The 24,093-nt window shown below is 41.6% G+C and overlaps 1 protein-coding gene across 1 annotated transcript in view; it reads right to left on the minus strand.

Moving 5' to 3' along the window:
- Positions 1-24,093, minus strand: part of pdia2 (protein disulfide isomerase family A, member 2) — a 29,640-nt gene that overhangs the window by 2,243 nt on the left and 3,304 nt on the right. Inside the window, exons 3-10 of the mRNA XM_039776383.1 lie at positions 20,647-20,853; positions 15,780-15,913; positions 12,228-12,365; positions 12,008-12,124; positions 11,694-11,819; positions 8,397-8,591; positions 8,115-8,235; positions 4,955-5,136 (exon numbers count right to left, since the gene is read on the minus strand). Coding sequence (XP_039632317.1) covers positions 4,955-5,136; positions 8,115-8,235; positions 8,397-8,591; positions 11,694-11,819; positions 12,008-12,124; positions 12,228-12,365; positions 15,780-15,913; positions 20,647-20,853 — 1,220 coding nt within the window. The remainder of the gene's footprint in view (positions 1-4,954; positions 5,137-8,114; positions 8,236-8,396; positions 8,592-11,693; positions 11,820-12,007; positions 12,125-12,227; positions 12,366-15,779; positions 15,914-20,646; positions 20,854-24,093) is intronic.

Here is a 24,093-nt window from a genome sequence, read left to right on the forward strand (position 1 = left end):
GAAAAGAATTAAAATAAAATGAATGTTCGCATTTACTCCCCCGGGTGGAATTGAAGAGTCGCATAGTGTGGGGGAGGAACGATCTCCTCAGTCTGTCAGTGGAGCAGGACGGTGACAAAAGTCTGTCACTGAAGCTACTCCTCTGTCTGGAGATGATCCTGTTAAGTGGATGCAATGGATTCTTCATGATTGACAGGAGTTTGCTTAGTATTATATAAGATATGTTGCTTAGTATTATATAAGATATGTATACTGTACATGTTATATATCTCACAGTCTAGAGACATGCAATTGACCCTGTGTGTGAGGTGTGCTTGCACTCTGCAAAGCCCTAACTTGTTCCTGCCTTGTGCCTAATGTTTGCTGGGATGGGCTTCAGCTCCCCTGTTACCCTGCTCAGGATGAAGTGTGTTAGAAAATGGATGGATTGATGAACAAAGTCATATGAAAAAGTCTGGGAATCCCTCTTAATTCTTTGGATTTGTATTTATCACTGGCTGAGCTTTCAAAGTAGTAACTTCCTTTTAATATATGACATGCTTTATGGAAACAGTAGTACAGTGGACCCTTGACTTACGAACTCAATTCGTTTGTGAGGGCTGGTTGTAACTCAAGTTGGTTGTAAGTCAAGACTATTTTTCCCATAATAAATAATGGAAATACCCATAATGCGCTCCGAACCTCCCACTGCAATGCTTACTTAACCTTTTCATAATAAAAAGGGTTGTATAATGTGCATAATTTACCAAAACACCAATAATTTTTCTAATGTACTAACCAAAAAGTTATAAAAAGTGCCTAGCCTACCAGAAACAACAATTTCACACTGTACCTGCCATTTAATTTGACATCTTTGGGCTGCAGGAAGGGAGGAGGAGGAGGAGAATGAAACGGAAGGTGGATATTGTTTAGAAGGAGCCTCCTTTTGCAGATCTTTTCTTTGTAAAATTGTCGAGATGGTGGATTTCGACATGCTGTACATATTAGTGAGATCGGTCACGAACGCCACTCTCATATTTCCGTAAAATTTCCTTCTTCGTTTCGATTGTGATCGCTGTTTCTCAAGTTAATAATGACAGTAGTCGAGCACTCAGTTCAAAGCTGGCCGTGTTGTGAACTGCTGTAATAATACACTCCAAAGCATGCCGGTGCTGACTCATCCTGATGACATGTATCTGGGCTCCTACTGACGCTTACGAACGCTCTCGGCTATTTGTTTACAATCGCACAAGTGGATACACGTGACCGCATTCGGGTCGCAATGCAAGATGTTAGTCGTAAATCAAGTTGTTCACATGTCAGGCCGGTCGTATGTCAAGGGTTAACTGTATTTCAGCAGTGACATTAAGTTTATTGGATTAACAGAAAATACATAATATGCCTCATAACAAAATTAGACAGGTGCATAAATGTGGGCACCCCAACAGAGATATGACATCAAAACTTAGTTGAGCCTCCTTTTGCTAATCTAACAGCCTCTAGACGCCTCCTATAGCCATAGATGAGTGTCTGGATTCTGGATGGAGGTATTTTTGACCCCATTCTTCCATGCAAAATCTCTCCAGTTCAGTTAAATTTGATGGCTGCTGAGAGGACGGCCTGCTTCAAATCATCCCATAGATTTTCGATGATATTCTAGTCAGGGGACTGTGACGGCCATTCCAGAACATTGTACTTCTCCTCTACATGAATGCCTTTGTAGATTTTGAACTGTGTTTTGGGTCATTGTCTTGTTGGAATATCCAACCCCTGCACAACTTCAACTCTGTGACTAATGCTTGAACATTATCCTGAAGAATTTGTTGATATTGGGTTGAATTCATCCGACCCTCGACTTTAACAACAGCCACAGACCCTAAACAAGCCACACAGCCCCACAACATGATGGAACCTCCACCAAATTTCACAGTAGGCAGCAGGTGTTTTTCTTGGAATGCGGTGTTCTTCTTCCACCATGCAAAGCACTTTTTGTTATGACCAAATAACTCCATTTTTGTCTCATCAGTCCAAAGCACTTTGTTCCATAATGAATGTGGCTTGTCTAAATGAGCATTTGCATACAACAAGCGACTCTGTTTGTGGTGTGAGTGCAGAAAGGGCTTCTTTCTCATCACCCTGCCATAGAGATGTTCTTTGTGCAAATTGCGCTGAATTGTAGAACGATGTAGAGATACACCATCTGCAGCAAGATGTTCTTGCACGTCATTGGAGGTGATCTGTGGGTTGTCTGTAACCATTCTCACAATCCTGCTCATATGCTGCTCCTGTATTTTTCTTGACCTGCCAGACCTGAATTGGTTTAACAGCAACTGTGCCTGTGGCCTTCCATTTCCTGATTCCATTCCTTACACTTGAAACTGACAGTTTAAACCTCTGAGATCGCTTTTTGTATCCTTCCCCTAAACCATGAGACTCAACAATCTTTGTTTTCAGATCTTTGGAGAGTTGCTTTGAGGATCCCATGCTGTCTGTCACTCTTCAGAAGAGCGTCAAAGGGAAGCACAACTTGCAACTGACCACCTTAAATACCTTTTACCACTCATGATTGGACACTCCTGTTTATGAAGTTCAAGGCTTCACAAGCTCATCCAACTAATTTGGTGTTACAAGTAATCAGCATTGAGCAGTGACAGGCACTCAAATCAGCACAATGACAAGGGGACCCACATTTGTGCACAGCCAGTTTTTCACATTTGATTTTATTTCATACAACTAAATACTGCGTCACTAAAAATCTGTGTTCAGAAAACACCTCAGTACTCCGATGTTCCTAGGAAATGAAAGACATGCCACTGTTACCTTTTTTTTGAAAGTAGAGTAAATTATTATGCAGGCTGAGAGGGGATCCTAAACTTTTTCATACGACTGTATCTCATTTATTAGAATAAACACCTTCATTTGCAAAGCGCCCACCAGGACTGCCTGCTGTGGTTATCTTTTGATCTCAACTGATTCAAAAAGCCTTATCTAACAAATTTTGTTCTTTGCTTAAATCAACTGCGCACTCATCTCAGGTTGTCAGATTGCCCACAGTGCACCCACCACTTATAAAAAGGTGTCTGAGTGGTTCTTCAGAGCATTGCCATAGATGTTTTACATATCTATATGACACATAGAGATTGTTATTTGTTGGCGATGTCTGTCCCCAACCAGGTGTTTTGATAAGAAATGCCTACTAGTGAGGGTACTTCGGTTCCCTTTTTTTATTTTCAAATAGTAAAGAAAGTATTTTAAAACTGTTCTTATGGCTTCCCTCCCTTTATCTATATAGAAAAGAGAAGACATTACAATAGCGGGACCATTTTCTGTTCCATAAAACTCATCCATATGAAGGTTCCAGGAGGAATCTTTATATATTTCAATCTGTAATAAGTTCCATACAGTAAATAATCATCATGAAAACAGATTTGTGAAATATGTATGATTTTAAAAGGAACACAGGTATGAGTCCAGGTTTCCTTATTCTGTTAGTGCCCTGCTAGGTAGGCTGCTATACATTAATTACTTCTTTTTAATTTTACTTTCTTACATAATAGCCTATGTAAAGAACCCTTCCCAGAATTAAATGGTGCTTTGTAAAGCAAAGGTTCAACAAGGAAACGTGTGCCCTAATAAAGAGCTACAGTATAAAGTGACCTTAAAGAACCGGCCTTTGAAAACGTGCGGACCGATGCCTCAATGGAGCAACAGGGTGAAGTTTAAAAATGTTATTTTTGAGCTTTGTGTTCGTCATTGTGTTTCCGTTTTCGTTTTTTGCTCTATTGTTGAAGACATGAACAATATTTCTGAAAACACTCTTTCACATTATTCTACTTATAGAAAAGAGGCCACAAGGACTGCAAGGATACATAACTCTTTATACTGTGTAGAGAAGTACTAGCAGACTGGAATTTGAATTTGTGAATGGGCTGTAGTGCATTTTATGCCAACTTTATAATAAAGGAGCTTTGCACTCCCAGGATTAGTTAACTGAGGTATTACTGTGTATGTGTATATGTATGTGATATCTTCTTCTTTCGGCTGCTCCCATTAGGGGTCACCACAGCGGATCATCTTTTTCCATGTCTTTCTGTCCTCTTCATCTTCCTCTGTGACACCCATCACACTCCATGTCCTCTCTCACCACATCTATAAACCTTCGCTTAGGCCTTCCTCTTTTCCTCTTCCCCGGCAGCTCTATCCTTAGCACCCTTTTCTCATTATACTCAGCATCTCTCCTCTGCACATGTCCAAACCAAAGCAATCTCGGCTCTCTAACTTTTTCTCCCAAACGTCCAATCTGAGCTGACCCTCTAATGTCCTCATTTCTAATCCTGTCCATCCTCGTCACACCCAATGCAAATCTTAGCATCTTTAACTCTGCCACCTCCAGCTCTGTCTACTGCTTTCTGTTCAATGTCACTGTCTCAAACCCATATAACATAGCTGGTCTCACTACCGTCCTGTAGACCTTCCCTTTCATTCTTGCTGATATCTGTCTGTCACAAATCACTCCTGACACTCTTCTCCACTCCACTCTGCCTGCACTCTCTTCGCCACTTCTCTTCCACAATCCCCATTACTCTGTACTGTTGATCCCAAGTATTTAAACTCATCCACCTTCACCAACTGTACTCCCTCATCCTCACCATTCCACTGATCTCCCTCTCATTCACACACATGTATTCTGTCTTGTTCCTACTGACCTTCATTCCTCTCCTCTCTAGAGCATATCTCCACCTCTCCAGGGTCTCCTCTACCTGCTCCCTACTATCGCTACAGATCACAATGTCATCAGCAAACATCATTGTCCACGCGGACCCCTGTCTAATCTCGTCTGTCAACCTGTCCATCACCATTGCAAATAAGAAAGGGCTCAGATATATGTATGTGATATACATAAACATAATCACTCAACTACAAATACTACAAATATCAGAGGCGACTGTAATCCATCCACAGCTGTTTTTTTTACCTTTCTTTCTTTGCCAGCTGGAAAATACTTAATTGCAGGGTACCCAGGCACGGAGACGACTTCAATGTCATTGGCGGTGGCATCAATATTTGCAATAATGATGTTCTCATGGTCTTTATACTTTTCAGCAAGATTTTCCCAGGTAGGTGTTAATTCTTTACAATGAGCACACCAAGGGGCATCTGTTAGGAGATAAAGAGAGAAAACAATAAATAAATAAATGAATAAATAATAATGAAAAATACAGGCAAGGAAAAACAGTTATACATAACATAAACTTTCAAAGTAGAATAGGACGGAAGCCCATTATGTTACTAAAAGGACAACTAAGTCCCAGGTCACGTGAGAAAAGTGCTATATAAATTTAAAGAAGTATTGTTATCACTATTATTTATAGAAAGACTGTGAGTTGCATTGTGTCTTTTGGTGCTTTTCCACTGCATAGTACGGCACAGCACGGTTCAGTACAGCTCACCTTGGTTCGGCTCAGTTCGGCTCGGTTTGCGTTTCGACTGCAGTTTAGTACCGCTTTAGAGTGGGCGGGATTATTCACATTTCGTTAGAGTTGCGCCTCTACTGCCGTGACACCGTGGAACTTTTACAACAACACGCAGACAACGACAACACTTTAGCTCGACGACGCGCAAGGGTAAGCATCTAAAAAAAGCACATCACTAGCTAACTTTTATCACTGTTGCAAAGCATAAAATGAACTTAACTGCCAGTGTAACATTAAAATGCTGATTCTGTATATTACAGATCTTCCACATTTTGCAAAAAAGTTGCCGCAACAGACCATCTGTTTGGACATTTAACCGTGCTTCAGAGTGGTGGGATGTGATTGTTCCCAGTTTTACAAACACTCAGTGGCTGGAGAACTTTCGAATGTCTGAAGAAACATTCATCCACTTATGCAACAAACTGCGTCCAGCGATGGAGAGACGGGACACAAACTTCCGCGTGTGTGTACCTTTAAAGAAAAGAATAGCCAGTGACGCAGTAATGACGATTTTCTCCGGCCAATCAGTGACCAGCAGAGTTTACACGTCACGTTTTGGTAACGGTTTGGCGCGCTTGGAACCTCGGCTGAGGTGGTACTAAAAAAAGGACCAGGTACCAGGTACTGTTCCCAGTGGAAAACCCCCCAAAAGTGAGCTGAACTGAACCGTGTCGTGCCGTACTATGCAGTGGAAAAGTGCCAAAAGTGGACCTGGAGAAAGCATATGACAGGGTATCTTGAGAGGAGCTGTGGTATTGTATGAGGAAGTCGGGAGTGGCAGAGAAGTGTGTAAGAATGGTACAGGATATGTGCAAGGAAAGTGTGACAGTGGTGAGGTCTGCGGTAGGAGTGACGGATGCAGGAGGTGGGATTACATCAGGGATCGGCCCTGAGCCTTTTCTTATTTGCAATGGTGATGGACAGGTTGACAGACGAGATTAGACAGGTGTCCCCATGGACTATGATGTTTGCTGATGATCTGTAGCGATACTAGGGAGCAGGTTGAGGAGACCCTGGAGAGGTGGAGATATGCTCTAGAGAGGAGAGGAATGAAGGTCAGTAGGAACAAGACAGAATTAATGTGTGTGAATGAGAGGGAGTTCAGTGGAATGGTGAGGATGAGGGAGTAGAGTTGGTGAAGGTGGATGAGTTTAAATACTTGGGATCAGCAGTACAGAGTAATGGGGATTGTGGAAGAGACGTGAAAAAGAGAATGCAGGCAGGGTGGAATGAGTGGAGAAGAGTGTCAGGAATAATTTGTGACAGACGGGTACCAACAAGAGCGAAAGTGAAGGTCTACATGACAGTAGTGAGACCAGCTATGTTATATGGGTTGGAGACGGTGGCACTTAGCAGAAAGCAGGAGACAGAGCAGGAGTTGGCAGAGTTAAAGATGCTAAGATTTGCATTAGGTGTGACAAGAATGGACAGGATTAGAAATGAGGACATTAGAGGGTAAGCTCAGATTGGACGGTTGGGAGACAGACAAAGTCAGAGAGGCGAGATTGCGTTGGTTTGGACATGTGCAGAGGAGAGATGCTGAGTATAATAGGAGAAGGATGTTAAAGATAGAGCTGCCACTTAAGAGGAACAGAGGAAGGCCTAAGAGATGGTTGATGGATGTAGTGAGAGAAGACATGCAGGTGATGGGTGTGACAGAGCAAGATGAAGAGGACAGGAAGATATGGAAGAAGGTGATCTGTTGTGGCAACCCCTAATGGGAGCAGCCGAAAGAAGAAGAATAATATAAAAATATTGGGCTAGTTTTAAGCATCAAATGAAACTGATCAAAGGTCACCCATCTTTTTACTGGACACATGCCTGTAATTAAGTACGCAAACTAACTAAACATAGAAGACAGTGACGGACTTCGCAGTACAAGGTGCAATTTTTGGAGTTTACTCCATTGCCTATACGTTTGAAACGGTTTTTTGATTTTTCTTTGGTTGTGGATCTCGAATTTGTTTTTTCTCCAGTTTAGCCTTTGCAGAATCTACTGTACCTAAATTCTCAGATGAAGTCCAATTTACTATCAGATGCAATTTTTACTTGCTAAAATATTCGTGGAAATAAGGAGAGTTACAACAAGAGTAACTAATTTAGTAACAGTAAATGATATTAGGACATTGCATTTGCAGAAGAAATTTTTCGCCCACGTAGTAGTGAAACAGGACAATAAGGACAGCCCTGCGCCCCACTCCTGAAGTCACGCTTCCCCTTCCCCTCGGCCCGCAACCTCGGTCTTGGATTAGTGCGAATATATCGCTCCTGCAAGTGAACAATGATACTTAGGCCCCTTGGCCCATTGCATGTCTCTCTCGGATTTGCACAAATAAATCGGTAACGCACGTGAACTATGATTCTTAGCGCAATGAGAGAAGTCGCAAAATCAACCGGAATGTTCAAGCAAATTATAGGAAAAAAACCCGATCTAAATCCGTTAAGTAGTTCTCTCGTGAAAAGAGGACAGACATACAGGCAGATGTTGGATTTTATATACAGTATATATATATATAAAATCCATATATGTGGGCATATATACAGTATATATATATATATATATATAGTTTAAAACAGTTTGGTGAAACTTGTTCACTGTGAATGGTGCTATATTTCATCATTTTTTTCTTTGAGATATAAACATATTGTTTTGCTACTTACAAAACATTACAAACACATTTTTGGTTTCATCAAAGGCCACTTGCTCAAAGTTCTTTCCAACAAGGATCTTTACAGGATTGTCATTCCAGTCATCGGGAATTTCTTGGCTCATTAGATGAGGCTGATGAGCAGAAAAGAGAAATGCTTGAAATCAGCAATAATCAGATTAGTTGACTTGGCGAGTTGGGGTTGAAAAGTGCTGTTTGATAAAGATATAGAGTGTGGATAACTTAAAACGACTTAAATACATACATAAGTCATCTATTAGATACACTGCGATACCTGTGCCGTGCCTCCAAGGACTCCCAGACACAGCTTCAGGATGTTTTCTGATGAGATCTCCTTTTCTGACAAGGAATATTTTTTCTGTGAGTCCGTGTCAATGACGCGAATTGCTGGAATGTCCTCCTTTTTCAGTCCAAAGTAATCCAAGACATGGTCATGGTTACCGTTGATGTCAATCAGAACAAATAGTACCTAAAATGAAAGATAACATCAATCAGTCCCCTACAATTGCTTTTCCATAATACTTTCACCAGTGGCCACAACAAATCAAAGTCCAACTTGCATTAGCTGCCTATGCTGTCTTGTATAGCAAACCCTTGAAAACAATGGCTACTCATTGGCATCTGGCTGGGCTGTGAGGGTCCTCATAGAGCCACTGCTTGACAAAAAACATTTAAATCTGGCAAGGGTTCTTGGCATATAGAATTGGTTCTTTGGGCTTTGAAAATGATATGTGGGCAAATCAGAAATTTTTAATGTTTGGCAAGCTACCTAGCAGGATACAACAGATCAAGAAACCTGAACTCAGCAAAAGTCCTTTAAAAGTCCAGAACCATCGTTATTTTACAAATCTGTTATAATCTATTCATGGCTATTTAGAGAGCCTTTTACAGAGCTAAATTAAAAAGGTTCTTTCTGGAAACTTCATGTGGATGGGTCTTTTGGGAACTAACAATGGCTCCCTGTGACGCTACTTTGAAGAACCACTCTGACACCTTTATTTTTAAGAATGTACGGAGATGTAGTGTTGCTACTTCACTCCTTTCAGACATGATTATCGACCTGCTTCCTACTCTGTGGAGTCTGCACATTCATTTTTAACACGTGTTTTCTCTGGTGCGATCCTAAATTGTCCCTAATGTGTGCTTGGTGTGTGTGGGTGTGGGTGTGTGTGTGTGCCCTACGGTGGGCTGGCACCCTGCCCGGGGTTTGTTTCCTGCCTTGTGCCCTGTGTTGGCTGGGATTGGCTCCAGCAGACCCCCGTGACCCTGTAGTTAGGATATAGCGGGTTGGATAATGACTGACCTGACTGGCTTTCTCTGGTATCCAACTGTAGACTTGCAGGTTGGTATCACTGGTGAAAATGATTTCACTCGGTGTCAGTGAATGTCTAACTAGATGGTTACTCCTACCTTATGATGAATTCTGCGTTAATGGATGACACTCTGTAAGTTGAAATGGCAGAGTGATGGTTGGTGTATCCTTTGTTTGTGTAGGGTCTGCATGTATTGAATCAAATGCCATGTTTCTTGGAGGGTAGCTTGGTGGTGCAGTGATAGTGCTGCTGCCTCAGAGTTAGGAGACCCGGGTTCGCTTCTCAGGTCCTCCCTGCATGGAGTTTGCATGTTCTCCCCGTGTCTGCGTGGGTTTCCTCCCACAGTCCAAAGACATGCAGGTTAGGTGGATTGGCGATTCTAAATTGTCCCTCATGTGTGCTTGGTGTGTATGGGTGTGTGCCCTACAGTGGGCTGACGCCCTGCCTGGGGTTTGTTTCCTGCCCTGCGCCCTATGTTGGGGCAGACCCCCATGACTCTGTGTTAGGATATAGCGGGTTGGATAATGGATGGATGTTTCTTGGATGCCTTTTAACCCCACATCTGCCTGCCATTTATTCTCTCTCTTTTTTTTTTATTTCACCTTATACAATTTCTCGTATTAGGAATTTGTTAGTTTTCGCATACCCCTTGGGGTCAGAGTGCAGGGCCAGCCATTGTACAGCACCCCTGGAGCAATCGAAGGTTAACGGCCTTGCTCAAGGGCCCAGCAGAGTAGGATCTCTTTTGGCAGTGACGGGGATTTGAACCTGCAACCTTTGGGATACCAGCGCAGATCCTTAGCCTCAGAGCCTCATTTAGAGAAGGTTTGTCAAAGTCAATTACTGGGCTGAAGCATGGTGCAGTATAGGAATCACATTTGAAAATAATGTTAACTATAAAGACACACCACGTAAACAAAGAATTAATTAGTAGGTTAATTAACACAAACTTGTAGAAACGCTACGGGGGCTCCAACAACAATATGTCTGCATAATGCCTCACTGGGACTGTGAAAGCCAAGTCAGAACTTCTTCACTTTCTTTTAATTTTCTTGCTTCATAATTATTTTGGTGTGCGTTCAGGCCAAAGTGTGTGTGTCTATTTATTTATTTGTTTACTTGATTATCTACCTATTTATGTATGCATTTATTAAAAGAGCTTCTGTAAAAAGCCAAATTTCCTCCTGGGGACAAATAAAGTTCCATCTATCTATTATATAGTGCTTTTCATTTCTATCTATTTATCTATCATATAGTACATTTCACATCTGTCTATCCATCCATCCATCAATCCATCCATCCTCCCTCCCTGCCGTGCCAAGATGTGGTTACAGGAGGACACACTGGATGGGTCTGGGAGCCCAGAAGGGCAGGACAGTGGGTGACAGGCTGTCTGCTATGTGTAGAATTGTCAACTCTGGATGGCAGCATCCCATGTGGTGAGCCCCAGTATCAGCACCCACAGAGTAGCACTGGAGATGTGGTCCCATGGGGCTGCTAATGGGAGCTGTCGGATATTGATAGCACAAGGATTATTGTGGTCCTGTCTAATCTGGAAGTGCTTCCTGGGGGCAGGAGATTGTGCCCCGCTAGCACTCTTGGGTTGGGCTTTAAAAGAGAGACGCCCTCCACTTGACCTGGCAAGACAGAGTCGGGAGAGGAGCTGGAGGAGTAAAGAAAAGGATTCTATTCTATCTCTATTATATAGTGCCTTTCATTATCTATCTATCTATTATATAGTGCCTTTCATTATCTATCTATCTATCTATCTATCTATCTATCTATCTATCTATCTATATAGTGCCTTTCATTATCATTCTACTATATCTATCTATCTATTATATAGTGCCTTTCATTATCATTCTACTATATCTATCTTTTATATAGTGCCTTTCATTATCTATCTATCTATCTATCTATCTATCTATCTATCTATCTATCTATGTATTATATAGTGCCTTTCATTATCATTCTACTATATCTATCTATCTATCTATCTATCTATCTATCTATCTATCTATGTATCTATCTATCTATCTATCTATCTATCTATCTATCTGTCGTTGGGGACTGGGAAGTCTAGGCTGATCAACTTGAGCCGCTGCTGCTGCGATCCTCACCAGGAAAAGCAGTTTGAGAAATGAAATGAGATAACATGATGGAAAAACACAAATGACTGACAGAATGATAGGCACAAGCACATGTTAAATGATTACACTGATGCCGTAAGAAGGAGCCTTGTTTTTTTGTGTGATTACCTTTCCTCTAAACTCAGAAGCAGCACTCCTGAAGCTCTCCAGCAAAGCCAAGTGAGTTTCTAAAGTTTTGTTAATGAAAAGCAGATTGTGATGCTTCACCTTTGCCTCAAAAATCTTGGGCGAGTTCTAAAGAAATAAACACAAATCAACATAAAAAGACAACAATGATAACAATAATACATAAATAAATTACAGTTCTGAAGTTCATCGAGTTACCATTTTAACAATAATAACCCTAAATATATATGTGGACCAGAATAATTAATGAGAACTGTTTTTTCATTATTACTAAATCTAATAGATGAAGTAAATACCTGCTCATTAAACTCTGTTACGAGTTCCAGACTGTTAAATGTAATAAATTTCATCAGCTCTTCCTTATCTGTTTTGTTATCAGCCATCAGTTTAAAATCAGCTCGCTTTTCATCAAACTTGTTTTAAAAAGAAAAAGAAACAATTAAATGACAGTAAATAAATTAACAAAATGCTGCATTTTTCACTTAACAACAACTTAAGTCCACTTGTAGCGATTACCTTTTTAAACAGCACAACAGAGTCCTGGCCTACTGCGTATTTCTGGAAGGCGTCTTTGCAGTCAGTAATACCAAACTCGACATCCACCATTTCTACTGCCACTTCATAGAATATCCTTGTTTCGTCTCCTTTAATGTCCTTGAACAGAGTAGTCAATGTGTCAACTAGGAATGGCCACGATAAAGAGGCTGATTCAAATGACCTTTCCCGAAATGCAGACAACATTAAGAACTAAATGAGGTATTCTAACAATTCCTCTAAATATATTGCCAAAAAAAAGAAAAAGTGCATACTTTAGGTCAGCTGCTTTTGAACCTTACCACCAGCTGAACATTGCTATGGCGTTTATTCCCAGTAATACCAAACCAGATTTTTCTTCTGACTTTGAGGAGGGCTCACCACCCGCACATAGGAGCACCACATGAAGCTAAATGCAGTGCTGCCTGATTTCCACAATCTACATATCATGATAAGTAGGAGATGATTCTTATATCTCTAATCATCTCACCAGTGCCAGGTAGGCATCTGTGTCCATATTTATGAAGGATCTCAAAGTAGGAAAACTGTCCTAACTGACTCAAAAGTGGCACTCAAATTTGGTGCCACTCTTAGTAGCAGGAGTAACAGCATGTTATTAGTTGCCCTAAAGTAGGAAAAGACTTCTAACTTCACCAGGATTTAGGAGAGCTCATGAGCTGTGCTAACTCTAGAGCTACCAGAAGGTGACAATCAGGCAGAGATCACCACGCATGTTCCAGGAAAAGGCTGAATGTTCTGGAAACACCGGACAACAATGAACTTGTAAGTATATCTAAATGATATTTCTGACAAATGTTATATGTCATATGATCACTCCATCTTCATGAAGAAGCTATGGGCTCTCAGCTGAAATGAAGGTGTTGGTAACATAATGTTATTTGGCTATGGGGAAACTGCAGCTTTGCAGTAGTTCTGATTTGGGTACGTCACACTCAGCCATTTCTCAAATTTTGCACCACATTTTGAATGCTGATTTATGTAGGGGTCAGTAAAAGTTGGTTTACAGTTGTGAACATGCGAAACATATAACTTTTAGGTAATCTGAGCACGTACAAGAGTGAACCTAAGTGCACTGTGCTATTGTGACATTCTTTGAGATAATAAAGTTAATAAAGGTATTGAGTTACAACAAGTTATTGTAGTAATCATAACCTGCATGTCTGTTTCCATGCAAACAACTGTAAACCTACTTTTGCCCACCTTTATATAGTTCCCCGCTTCTCCACCTGAGGTAATCTTAAAGCGAGCTGCATTCATTCAAATCCCTGTTTTTTCCTGGAGTTGTTGGTGTCTCTGATATTCCATGAACCTGTGGAACATTTCTGTTACACTTTACAAGCTCAGGAAGGTTTAAGAAAGGCAAGTAGAGACCCTCAGTGCATTAGATAAACAGAGCTTTGCAGAAGTTAATGGGGGATCATAGAGAGGGACACGACCCATGACTCTGGAATATGATCGGCAACCTTGGAAGAGTGAACGTGATTTCAGAAACTGTGCAGCATTAGTGTCAATAAACGGCTACTTTATGAGACACTTCCCATGACGTGACAGCGTGAATATAATGTGATTCTTCTGAAAGTGTGGTTTTCGATTATTTATTGTTAAACAAATGTGGGCGGCACGGTGGCGCAGTGGGTAGCGCTGCTGCCTCGCAGTTAGGAGACCTGGGTTCGCTTCCTGGGTTCCTCCCTGCGTGGAGTTTGCATGTTCTCCCCGTGTCTGCGTGGGTTTCCTCCGGGCACTCCGTTTTCCTCCCACAGTCCAAAGACATGCTGGTTAGGTGGATTGGCGATTCTAAAGTGGCCCTAGTGTGTGCTTGGTGTGTGGGTGTTTGTGTGTGTGTCCTGAGGTGGGTTGGCACCCTGCCCAGGATTGGTTCCTGTGTTGGCTGGGATTGGCTCCCGTGACCCTGTGTTCAGATTCAGCGGGTTAGACAATGGATGGATAAACAAATGTGCCTTTTATCAGAATACGTCTTAACTAGCAGTGTTACCTCGCTAAGAGAGGTTGAAATCAAACTAATCGATGTAGACCTCAGCGTTAACATTTGCAATTCACCGTCTATTGGAATGTATTCTGTAATGCGTGTAGTAATAGCCTGCCTTGCGTTTGGCATTCCAACAGATGGCACAATTTCAATAGATGCCGCCTCACAAACATTTGCAGTAATAAGCTGCATTATACTATAAATGTTTGTGATGTGCCATCTGTTAATCACATGTGACAAATGCAAAGCACACGTTTCCGTTATATGCTATGGGGAACAGCCCGGACACAGACAGGTAGATATCGTTAAATGTACCACAACACAGTGCCGCAGCACCAATCACCCCAAAGTCCAGGCCTCACAATGCCTCTTCTCTCTTCTGGTCCGCCTCCACCCGACTCCAGCTATCGAATGGAGGGAGGCGGCCCCTTTAATCCCCACCCGGATGAGCTCCAGGTGCCTCCCGATTAGCTTCCACCGGCACTCCCCAGTGTGGCGGTAGTACCGGCTGCGCACTCGGAAGCACTCCGGGTGTCCCTGGTCTTCTTCCCCCCAGCACTTCTGGGTGTGGCGAATGTGCTGAGGGCCAGGGCTCCAAAGGCATTGGGGCACCCCCTGGCAGTGACCACGGGCCCCTATAGGGTTGAGCTTCCAAGCTCAGTTCCCGTGGTCCCCAAAGCCACCAGGGCGGTCGCCTCCATGTGGTCTGGGGGAGACGTAAGCCCTCCTCTGGTCCTCTGAGCATCCCGGCTGGTTACCACCCCCAGCCACCTGTGGCAATGCATTTAGTATGGGATTCATAAAAGCAGTGATGTTTATGATACGCCATTTGTTGGAATGAAAAATGCAATGCATTTTATTAATAGAAATGTTTGTGATGCGCCATCTGTTGAAATGACAGAGACACAGCAATCCGATGGACACACAGATACACAAACATACAAACACTTGTCCTTTTATTAAGGTGGATTGTGTGTTGTTGGTGTCTCCCTGCTCATTACAGTGTTATTTGTAATGTTGTTGTAAATTGTCATCAATTATTTGCAGCTTAGCACTTTATCCTACCTTGTTATGTTTTACCTCTTTTTCTCCTACTTCTTTGAACATTATTATTATTATTATTATCATCATTGTTTTTATTATCTTTGTTGTGAAACATTACAATTAGTATCAGAAAACTGCAAAGTGTCATCATAAGTGCCATTTTGTGAGTGCTCAATAATCGTGCCGTCATTCATTCTCTGACGTAGTCTCTTACTCCTCACTGGGACTGGCACACTTCGTCACTGCTTCTCATGTGCTACTCTGGGGAATGACAAATTTTTATCCTAGTCAGACTTTTAGTGCAATTCCTAGGAGTTAATCTGAGATGCCTGATAAGGACAGGCATTGTTATTGTAGCTCAAAATATTCCAGAATGGAGGAGTTGGGCTACAAAGACTTTAGAGTAAAACACTCAATGAGCACTCGCACTGTGTTCATACAAGTAACTCAGGTCCTATAGACTTGGATTTCATTCATCTTACCTTAAAGAAACCCACGACTGCAATTTCGTTTGCATCCACAAATTTCTGGGTGCTGCTTATGTTGTTCAGGACTGTCGCACTTGGGCCCGATCTTCTCTTCAACCACTGAACAATTCCAGCTGCTTTCCTTTTTCCTGTGGATCAAACCAACACAGGTTCTGGAAAAAACTATGGAGAAGGTCTGGTCTAAAAAGAAGCATCACAATGATCGTATCTACAGCAGAGCCTTGACCACTGGCCTGAAGGACAGACATGACAACGACAGCAGGTGATCTTTGAATTTTATATGAATGGGCTTGAAAAGTCACAGCAACAATAGAGAAAGTCCAGCCGGGCTGAACTCCAGGACTGAGATCAATGAGGAGAGATTGAAGAAGTTAAACCTCTTCAATTTCAACAAATTACGATAAAGAGTGGACATGACTGAAGTGTCTAAAATTGTTAAATAAATTAGTACAGTGAGTCAAGACTGTTATTTTAAAATGAGTTCCTCAACAAGAACAATGAGAACAGATAGAAACCTGGTAGAAGTAAATTACACACAAACATTTAAAAGGTTTTCCTCACATAGAGAATCAAAAACACATGGAATAAATTACCAAATAGTGCGGCAGATAATAGGGTTGACTGGATGTTATTTTGGAGAAATTAAGTGAATAGGACTGATGTGATGTTTTGGGCTGGATGGCATGTTTTCATCCAAATTGGTCTATTTTCATGTTTCACAATTTACAAAATAGACAGTGTTCTAAAAATAATGCAGTTAATACAAAACTGAAGAAACAAGACGAAGATGTGAAGATGTGCAGTTTCCTGCCTTACTTCCAGTGCTGCAGTGGCTACCTATGACTCTTAATAGGATTATGTGAATTTAAGAATATAAAATTATACTACATACCTATGGGGTGCCAAACAGGCAAATATAATGATTTTCAGAATATATAAAGTCAGTGTTCTAAATTATAACACCAAAGCCTGATTATATAAAGACAGCGTCAGAATATATAAAGTCATTCCTGATTATAAACTGCTCAAACAAATTAAAGGAACACTTTGAAAACACATCAGATCTCAATGGGAAAAAGAAATCCTCCTGGATATCTACACTGATATAGACTGGGTAATGTGTTAGGAACGAAAAGATGCCACATCGTTTGATGGAAATGAAAATGATCAACCTACAGAGCCCTGAATTCAAAGACGCCCCAAAAATCAGAGTGAAAAAATAATGTGGCAGGCTAGTCCATTTTGACAAAATTTAATTGCAGCAACTCCAAATTGTACGCAGCACTTTGTATGGCCCCTGTGTTCTTGTATACATGCCTGACAACATCGGTGCATGCTTCTAATGAGATGACAGATGGTGTTGTGGGGATCTCCTCCCAGATCTGGACCAGGGCATCACTGAGCTCCTGGACAGTCTGAGGTGCAACCTGGTGGCATTGGATGGACCAAAACATAATGTCCCAGAGGTGTTCTATTGGATTTAGGTCAGGAAAGTGTGGTGGCCAGTCAATGGTATCAATTCCTTCATCCTCCAGGAACGGCCTGCATACTCTCACCACATGAGGCCAGGAATTGTCGTGCACCAGGAGCCACTGTACCAGCATAGGGTCTGACAATGGGTCCATGGATTTCATCCTGATACCTAATGGCAGCCAAGGTGCCTCTGTCAAGCCTGTAGCGGTCTGTGTGACCCTCCATGGATATGCCTCCCCAGACAATCATTAACCCACCACCAAACTGCTCATGCTGAATAATGTTACAGGCAGCATAATGTTCTCCATGGCTTCTCCAGACCCTTTCACTTCTGTCACGTGCTCAGGGTGAACCTGCTCTCATCTGTAAAAAGCACAGGGCACCAGTGGTGCATCTGCCAATTCTGGTATTCTATGGCGAATGCCAATCGAGCTGCATGCTGCTGGGCAGTGAGCTCAGGGCCCATTAGAGGACATGGGGCCCTTGGGTCACCCTCATGAAGTCTTTCTGGTTGTTTAGTCAGAGACATTCACACCAGTGGCCTGCTGGAGGTCATTTTGTAGGGCTCTGGCAGTGCTCATCCTGTTCCTCCTTGCCCAAAGGAGCAGATACTGGTCCTGCTGATGGGTTATGGACCTTCTATGGCCCACTCCAGCTCTCCTAGAGTAACTGCTTGTCTCCTAGAATCTCCTCCATGCCCTTGAGACTGTGCAGGGAGACACAGCAAACCTTCTGGCAATGACACGTATTGATGTGCCATCCTGGTGAAGTTGGACTACCTGTGCAACCTCTGTAGGGTCCAGGTATCGCCTCATGCTACCAGTAGTGACACTGACTGTAGCCAAATGCAAAACTAGTGAAGAAACAGTCAGAAAAGATGAGGAGGGAAAAATGTCAGTGGCCTCCACCTGTTAAACCATTCCTGTTTTGGGGGTCATCTCATTGTTGCCCCTCTAGTGCATCTGTTGTTAATTTCATTAACACCACAGCAGCTAAAACTGATTAACAACCCCCTCTGCTACTTAACTGACCAGATTAATATCCCATAAGTTTCATTGACTTTATGCTATACTCGGATTAAAAAGTGTTCCTTTAATTCTTTTGAGCAGTGTGTATAACGTCAAAGCTTGATTATATTAAGTCAGCGTCAGAATATATAAAATCATTCCTGAATATATAAAATTAGGACAATTTACAAATAAAATGGTCTAGCTCCATCAAATATTCACTAATTTCTCTGCTTGTCATTTCACTCGTACTAGTGAAAGGTAAACTTTGACAGAAGCCACTGAGAGTCGATCGGGCTTGTGAGGTTCATCCAAAAATGCGCCCATACAAAAAGAATAAATAAATATAGTGTTCAAAATGCTAGGCACATACATCATTTTGAATACATTAACTGAACAGTGTTTTTTGTTTTTTTTTAAATATTTTTCTGAAGAAGTTTTTGTTAACTTATTTCATTATCTTGTATTAGGAACTCATTGAGTTTACTAAAAATGTGCCTGAGTCGTTTCAATCAATATCAATATAATCGGACTTTATAAATTTATATATTCAGGAATGAGTTTATATATTCCGACGCTGACATTATATACTCATTTTTTGACATTGTATATAATCGGGAATTACTTTATATATTCTGATGCTGACTTTATATATTCAGGAATGACTATATATTCCGACGCTGACTTTAAATATTCCAAAAATCATTGTAATTGCCTGTTTGGCACCCCATACATACCTTATATATATATATATATATATATATATATATATATATATATATATACAGAACAGGCCAAAAGTTTGGACACACCTCCTCATTCAATGTGTTTTCTTTATTTTCATGACCATTTACATTGGTAGATTCTCACTGAAAGGCATCAAAACTTCAACAGGTAGTCAGTCACCTGAAATGGTTTTATTTCAGGTGACTACCTGTTGAAGCTCATCGAGAGAATGCCAAGAGTGTGCAAAGCAGTAATCAGAGCAAAGGGTGGCTATTTTGAAGAAACTAGAATTTAAAACATGTTTTCAGTTATTTCGCCTTTTTTTGTTAAGTACATAACTCCACATGTGTTCATTCATAGTTTTGATGCCTTCAGTGAGAAGAAAACACATTGAATGAGGAAGTGTGTCCAAACTTTTGGCCTGTACTGTATATAAGAAACACACACACACCTTATTGTACCATTTAAAATTCCTCCGTACATGAAAGAAGTCAATAAATGATGAATAAAATTAATTCTAACTAGACAGCACACAGACTTCTGGTCCTGCCAAGATCAAGATTCCAGCCCCAGTAGTTCATAAATACAGCAGGGTGTTTATGCAGTGAGTGCCAGGGCTGCCATTCTTCTTCCTGTCATGTACTTGGCTTCTGCAATATGCTTTGAGCTCAGTGGGTGTTGCTGCCCCTCTTTTTCTCTCTGCTATATCACCTTCTCAGTAAGTCTGTCTGAGTTTGTTAAGAAACATGTGAACCCTAATAACTCCACAGAGGTTACCACTTGCCGCAGGTTCCGCTTCAACAGCAGGAATCACTTCCTATAGCAGGGGTGGCCAGCTCCGCTCCTGGAGGACCACCGTGGCTGCAGGTTTTCATTCTAACCCTTTTACTAATGAGTGACCTGTTTTTGCTGCTAATTAACTTCTTTTGAATTCATTTTAATTGACTTCTTCTTGAAGACTCAGACCCCTTAATCATTTCTTTTTCCTTAATTAGCAGCTAAACAATCATGAGATACAAAATTAACTAAAACTGGTGTCAATCATACAATAATTGAAAATAAAAAAAGGTGAAGGTCTCAGTAATGTCGATCTACTCAGGTCCCCAAAACATTTTCACAGAAAAGAGAAAATCAGCTATTTGAGAAATTTTTGCTAATGCAGCACGAGAGCAGCAACAAGCCATGGAATTAAAGAACGGGTTTAATTAACAACAATAATCGGCGCCTCATTAAGCAGCTGGTTGGAGTTTAAGGCCCTGACTTAGCTGGTCTTCTGTTGGCTCACTCACTTCACATTTCATTTTGGTTTGGGTGTCATTTAAGGAAAGAGATGAAGCAATTCAGGGAAACAAATCTTAAAAAAGCAATTCAATTAAAATGAATTCACAAGAAGTTAATTGATAGCACAAACAGGGCCCTCATTACAAAAAAGGGTTAGAATGAAAACCTGCAGCCACGGCGGTCCTCCAGGACTGGAATTGGCATTGCCTGTCTTATAGGTTCAATTAAGACCAAGATCAAGGTTCAAGACATGACAGATAGACACAACCCTTGGCATTTTATAAATATATGTAGACATGAAACCTCGGTCAAAAGAGCCCCTTTCTTATTCAATGATGGAAAGGAAAACGAGAGAGCTGTGCGGTCACGTTTACCTGTGAACTCCACAAAGTTCTTTCTGTCTCCTCCAATGAAAAACTTCAGCTTGGGAAAGCTGTCGATTTCAAATTCTGTTGCCAGGCCCTTCTCCTTGGTGACATCCACCTTAGCAAGTTGGATGTCAGAAGACTCCTGTTTAAGGAGTTCAGCAGCGATTTCATATTCTGGCGCCAAAGCCTGGCAGTGACCACACCAGGGGGCATCTGAAAGACAAGTGACAGGAGTTCAGTTCTGAGTGACAACTTTGCAAATGGAAAAATGGGACAACAGCGTGAGAAAGGAAGAGTCTGCAGTTGCAGCCAAAGTAAAGTCAATACTCACTCCCTCCCTTCAAATCCCATGGTGGCGGTGAGCTGCTGGCCGAAAGTGAAAGGTCAGCCTGTTTTGTACATTAGGAATGATCTCATTATGAGTGAGTAGGGAAAAAGAAGGCGGCTGACAGACTTTGATATTTGTGTTAAAAATGCCTTCCCCTATTGCTAAAGATTTATTGATTTAAGTCTTACCTTCACTATACCAAGAGATAAAGCATCCCTGTGTTATATCTCACACTAGGAAAAGCAGGTGGACTTTAGGGGTTTTTCACACAGAAGTTTATTAGTGACTAGAACAGATGGCTGTACCACATTGAGTAATGAGACATCACGGACCATACTTGGAAAAATGTGAAACTTTACTACCCTAAAAACCTAGATGGATCTAAATGTCACAGTTTATAGCGTGAGCAGGCCACACTGTAAGCCATAGGCTCCTCTACTTGCGGAGCTGAGAATCAACCTTGGCCTTCCTGAGAAAGTGAGATGTCCCATCACGTGTGGGCTGCTGGAGGACAATACATTCTCTTCATTTTTGGGATCCTGTAGGCCAGGAGGATTTTTCCATTGTGGATTTCTGGAATGTAAATTTTGCTGCAAGAGGATTTCATGATTTGAAAAGACAGAAATGAAGTTAGGATCACAATGGCCTTCTGCAGTATTTTAGGTATTCTAGTGGAGATGGGGGACGATCCGTCAGTTCAGGATCCATAATGAAGATCAGGCATGTTCCTATAGTTGTGGAGTTTTAGACATACAAAGGGCGTCTTGAGTTCCTCAGGCAAGTTGTAGAAGGGACGGCAATCTGTCAGGTTATGGGTGACCACTAGCATTGTGCACTGCCATTTTTTAAATGTTACACAATGGTGGCCTCTTCAAAATAGGGAGGCCTCTTATTGGTGTCTTGGGCATATCGAACACTGAGGTCATCTGTCACTCTTGGACTCCTGGAGCTGAAAGATCATCTGTTAGTCTTGAGCTCCTGGAGCAAAAAGGGTATCTTCTCAGTTAATGAAAGTATGATGACAAAATGATAATAAAGGCAAATCTCAGTCTGGGGATCTTTCAGAAGGAACTGAAGGTGTAAAGAAATCTGGTTGTAATAGCCGGTCTAGAAAGTTAACGTTAAATTCACAAAGTGTCTGCTGAATTCCAATAGAATATCAGTTTCTCATAGTTACTTAGATTATGGTATAGTCTCTTACTCCCTGTAAGTTAACATGAAATAGACGTTTCGTAGCTATTCCTGTAATCACAGAGTGTTAATTAAGCCAGTTAGAAAACAGTCTCACTTCTAGAAGCATGGACTGTTAGATTAGTTTACAAATCGAATGTTAGCACACAGTTTTTTTGACCATTCTACACTAATAGGATGTTGTACCATGTTAGCCATCATGGATGTAGTGAGACGTCCCTGGTCCTGGGTATGACATTAAACTGCATCTGGCCCTGCAAGAGGTTCTCCAACTTGCAGGGAAATTATGGGGGTTGGTGGCAGGATTGGCACTCCAGCCACCGTAAAAAACTTCAAATGGCTGTGAGATGACAGAAAGGACTCCTTTTTGCTCTATGTGGGAGTAGCCCTGCTGCAGCCCCCCATGGGAAGGCTACTTGCATCATGAAGTGGATGGGGGAAAGCCCACAGGAGTCTCATCCCTGGAAGAGTCAAAACCAATGGGGTCAGGTCTGTTGGAGATCGGAACTGGTGTGGTGCCGAGGCATCGCCCACTGCACGGCAGCACTTGGGTCCCAATTTGAGGCAGCCCATACAGGTGGGTGCATGGAACGTCTTGTCTCTCTGGCATGATGATCATCTTCATCTGCTGTCGGAGGAGCTGCATAAATTCTGCTTTTCTGTGGCGGCACTCTCTGAGGTGCACAGACCTGGGACTGGCCAGATCTCTGTAGATGGATACACCTTTTTGGGGTCTGGTCGCTCTGATGGCTGTCATACTAGGATGAATTCATGTAATCCATTACATTTCATCTTTACAATCCATTACATCTTGCCTGAAGAAGAAGAAGCTGCCTCAGGAGTTTCCATAATTTTTTTTTGTTAGCCAATAAAAGGTGTCATTTTGCTTGACATCTCACTTGACGTCTCTCTCTGAACTTATTAATAAGTCTAATGCCTCCTCCTGTCTGCTTGATCCTTTCCCCACTTCTCTGCTTAAGACATGTTCATCCATAATTAGTATTCCTATTGTCTCATTGGTAAATGCATGTTTTATTTCAGGTTCTGTCCCTACTGCCCTCAAAACTGCTGCAGTTACCCTAATCCTTATAAAACCTGACCTGGATCCTTCCTTTCTCTCCAGTTACAGGCCTATCTCTAATATTCCTTTTTTGACTAAGGTGATGGAACGTGTGGTTGCTACACAACTCCATGCTTTTCTTCTAGATAATACACTCTATGAGCCTTTTCAGTCTGGCTTTCATGCACAGCACTGAGATGGCTCTTCTTCATGTAGTCAATGATCTTCTCTGGTCTGCAGATTGCAGTTCCCTTAATATTCTCCTCCTTCTTGACTTAAGTGCAGCATTTGACACTGTTAACCATGAAATCCTCCTGTCACGTCTCTCTGCTGTAGGCATCTCTGGCTTAGCCCTTCAATGGCTCACATCATATCTTTCTAATAGACAACAGTTTATCATACTCGGCTGATATAAATCCTCCACCTCACCTGTGTCTCATGGTGTCCCTCGGGGTTCAATCCTTGGACCATTACTTTTTCTACTTTATATCCTTCCTTTGGGTCAGATTATTCGCAGACATGGCCTTAATTTCCAATGATGATATACAGTTATATCTTAGTACGGACTCCCCTACAGATTCACCTCCCAGCACACTCACAGAATGCATTACTGATCTTAAGCTATGGATGGAAAATAACTTTCTCAAACTTAATGCCAATAAAACTGAAGTGTTACTGGTAGGTCCAAAATCCCAACTTTCTAAGCCTTTTAAATGGCTTTCTGTATTTCTGTTGATGGTCCACTTGTCAAACCTGCTCCTGTTGTCAGAAATCTTAGTGTTTTGTTTGATTCATCATTTAACTTTGAGTTACACATTAGTTCTCTTTTCAAATTTCATTCTATCATCTCCGCCTCCGTCCATTTCTGTCCTCG

Source organism: Polypterus senegalus, chromosome 13 (genome assembly GCF_016835505.1).
Source record: "Polypterus senegalus isolate Bchr_013 chromosome 13, ASM1683550v1, whole genome shotgun sequence".
Classification (NCBI taxonomy): Eukaryota; Metazoa; Chordata; class Cladistia; order Polypteriformes; family Polypteridae; genus Polypterus; species Polypterus senegalus.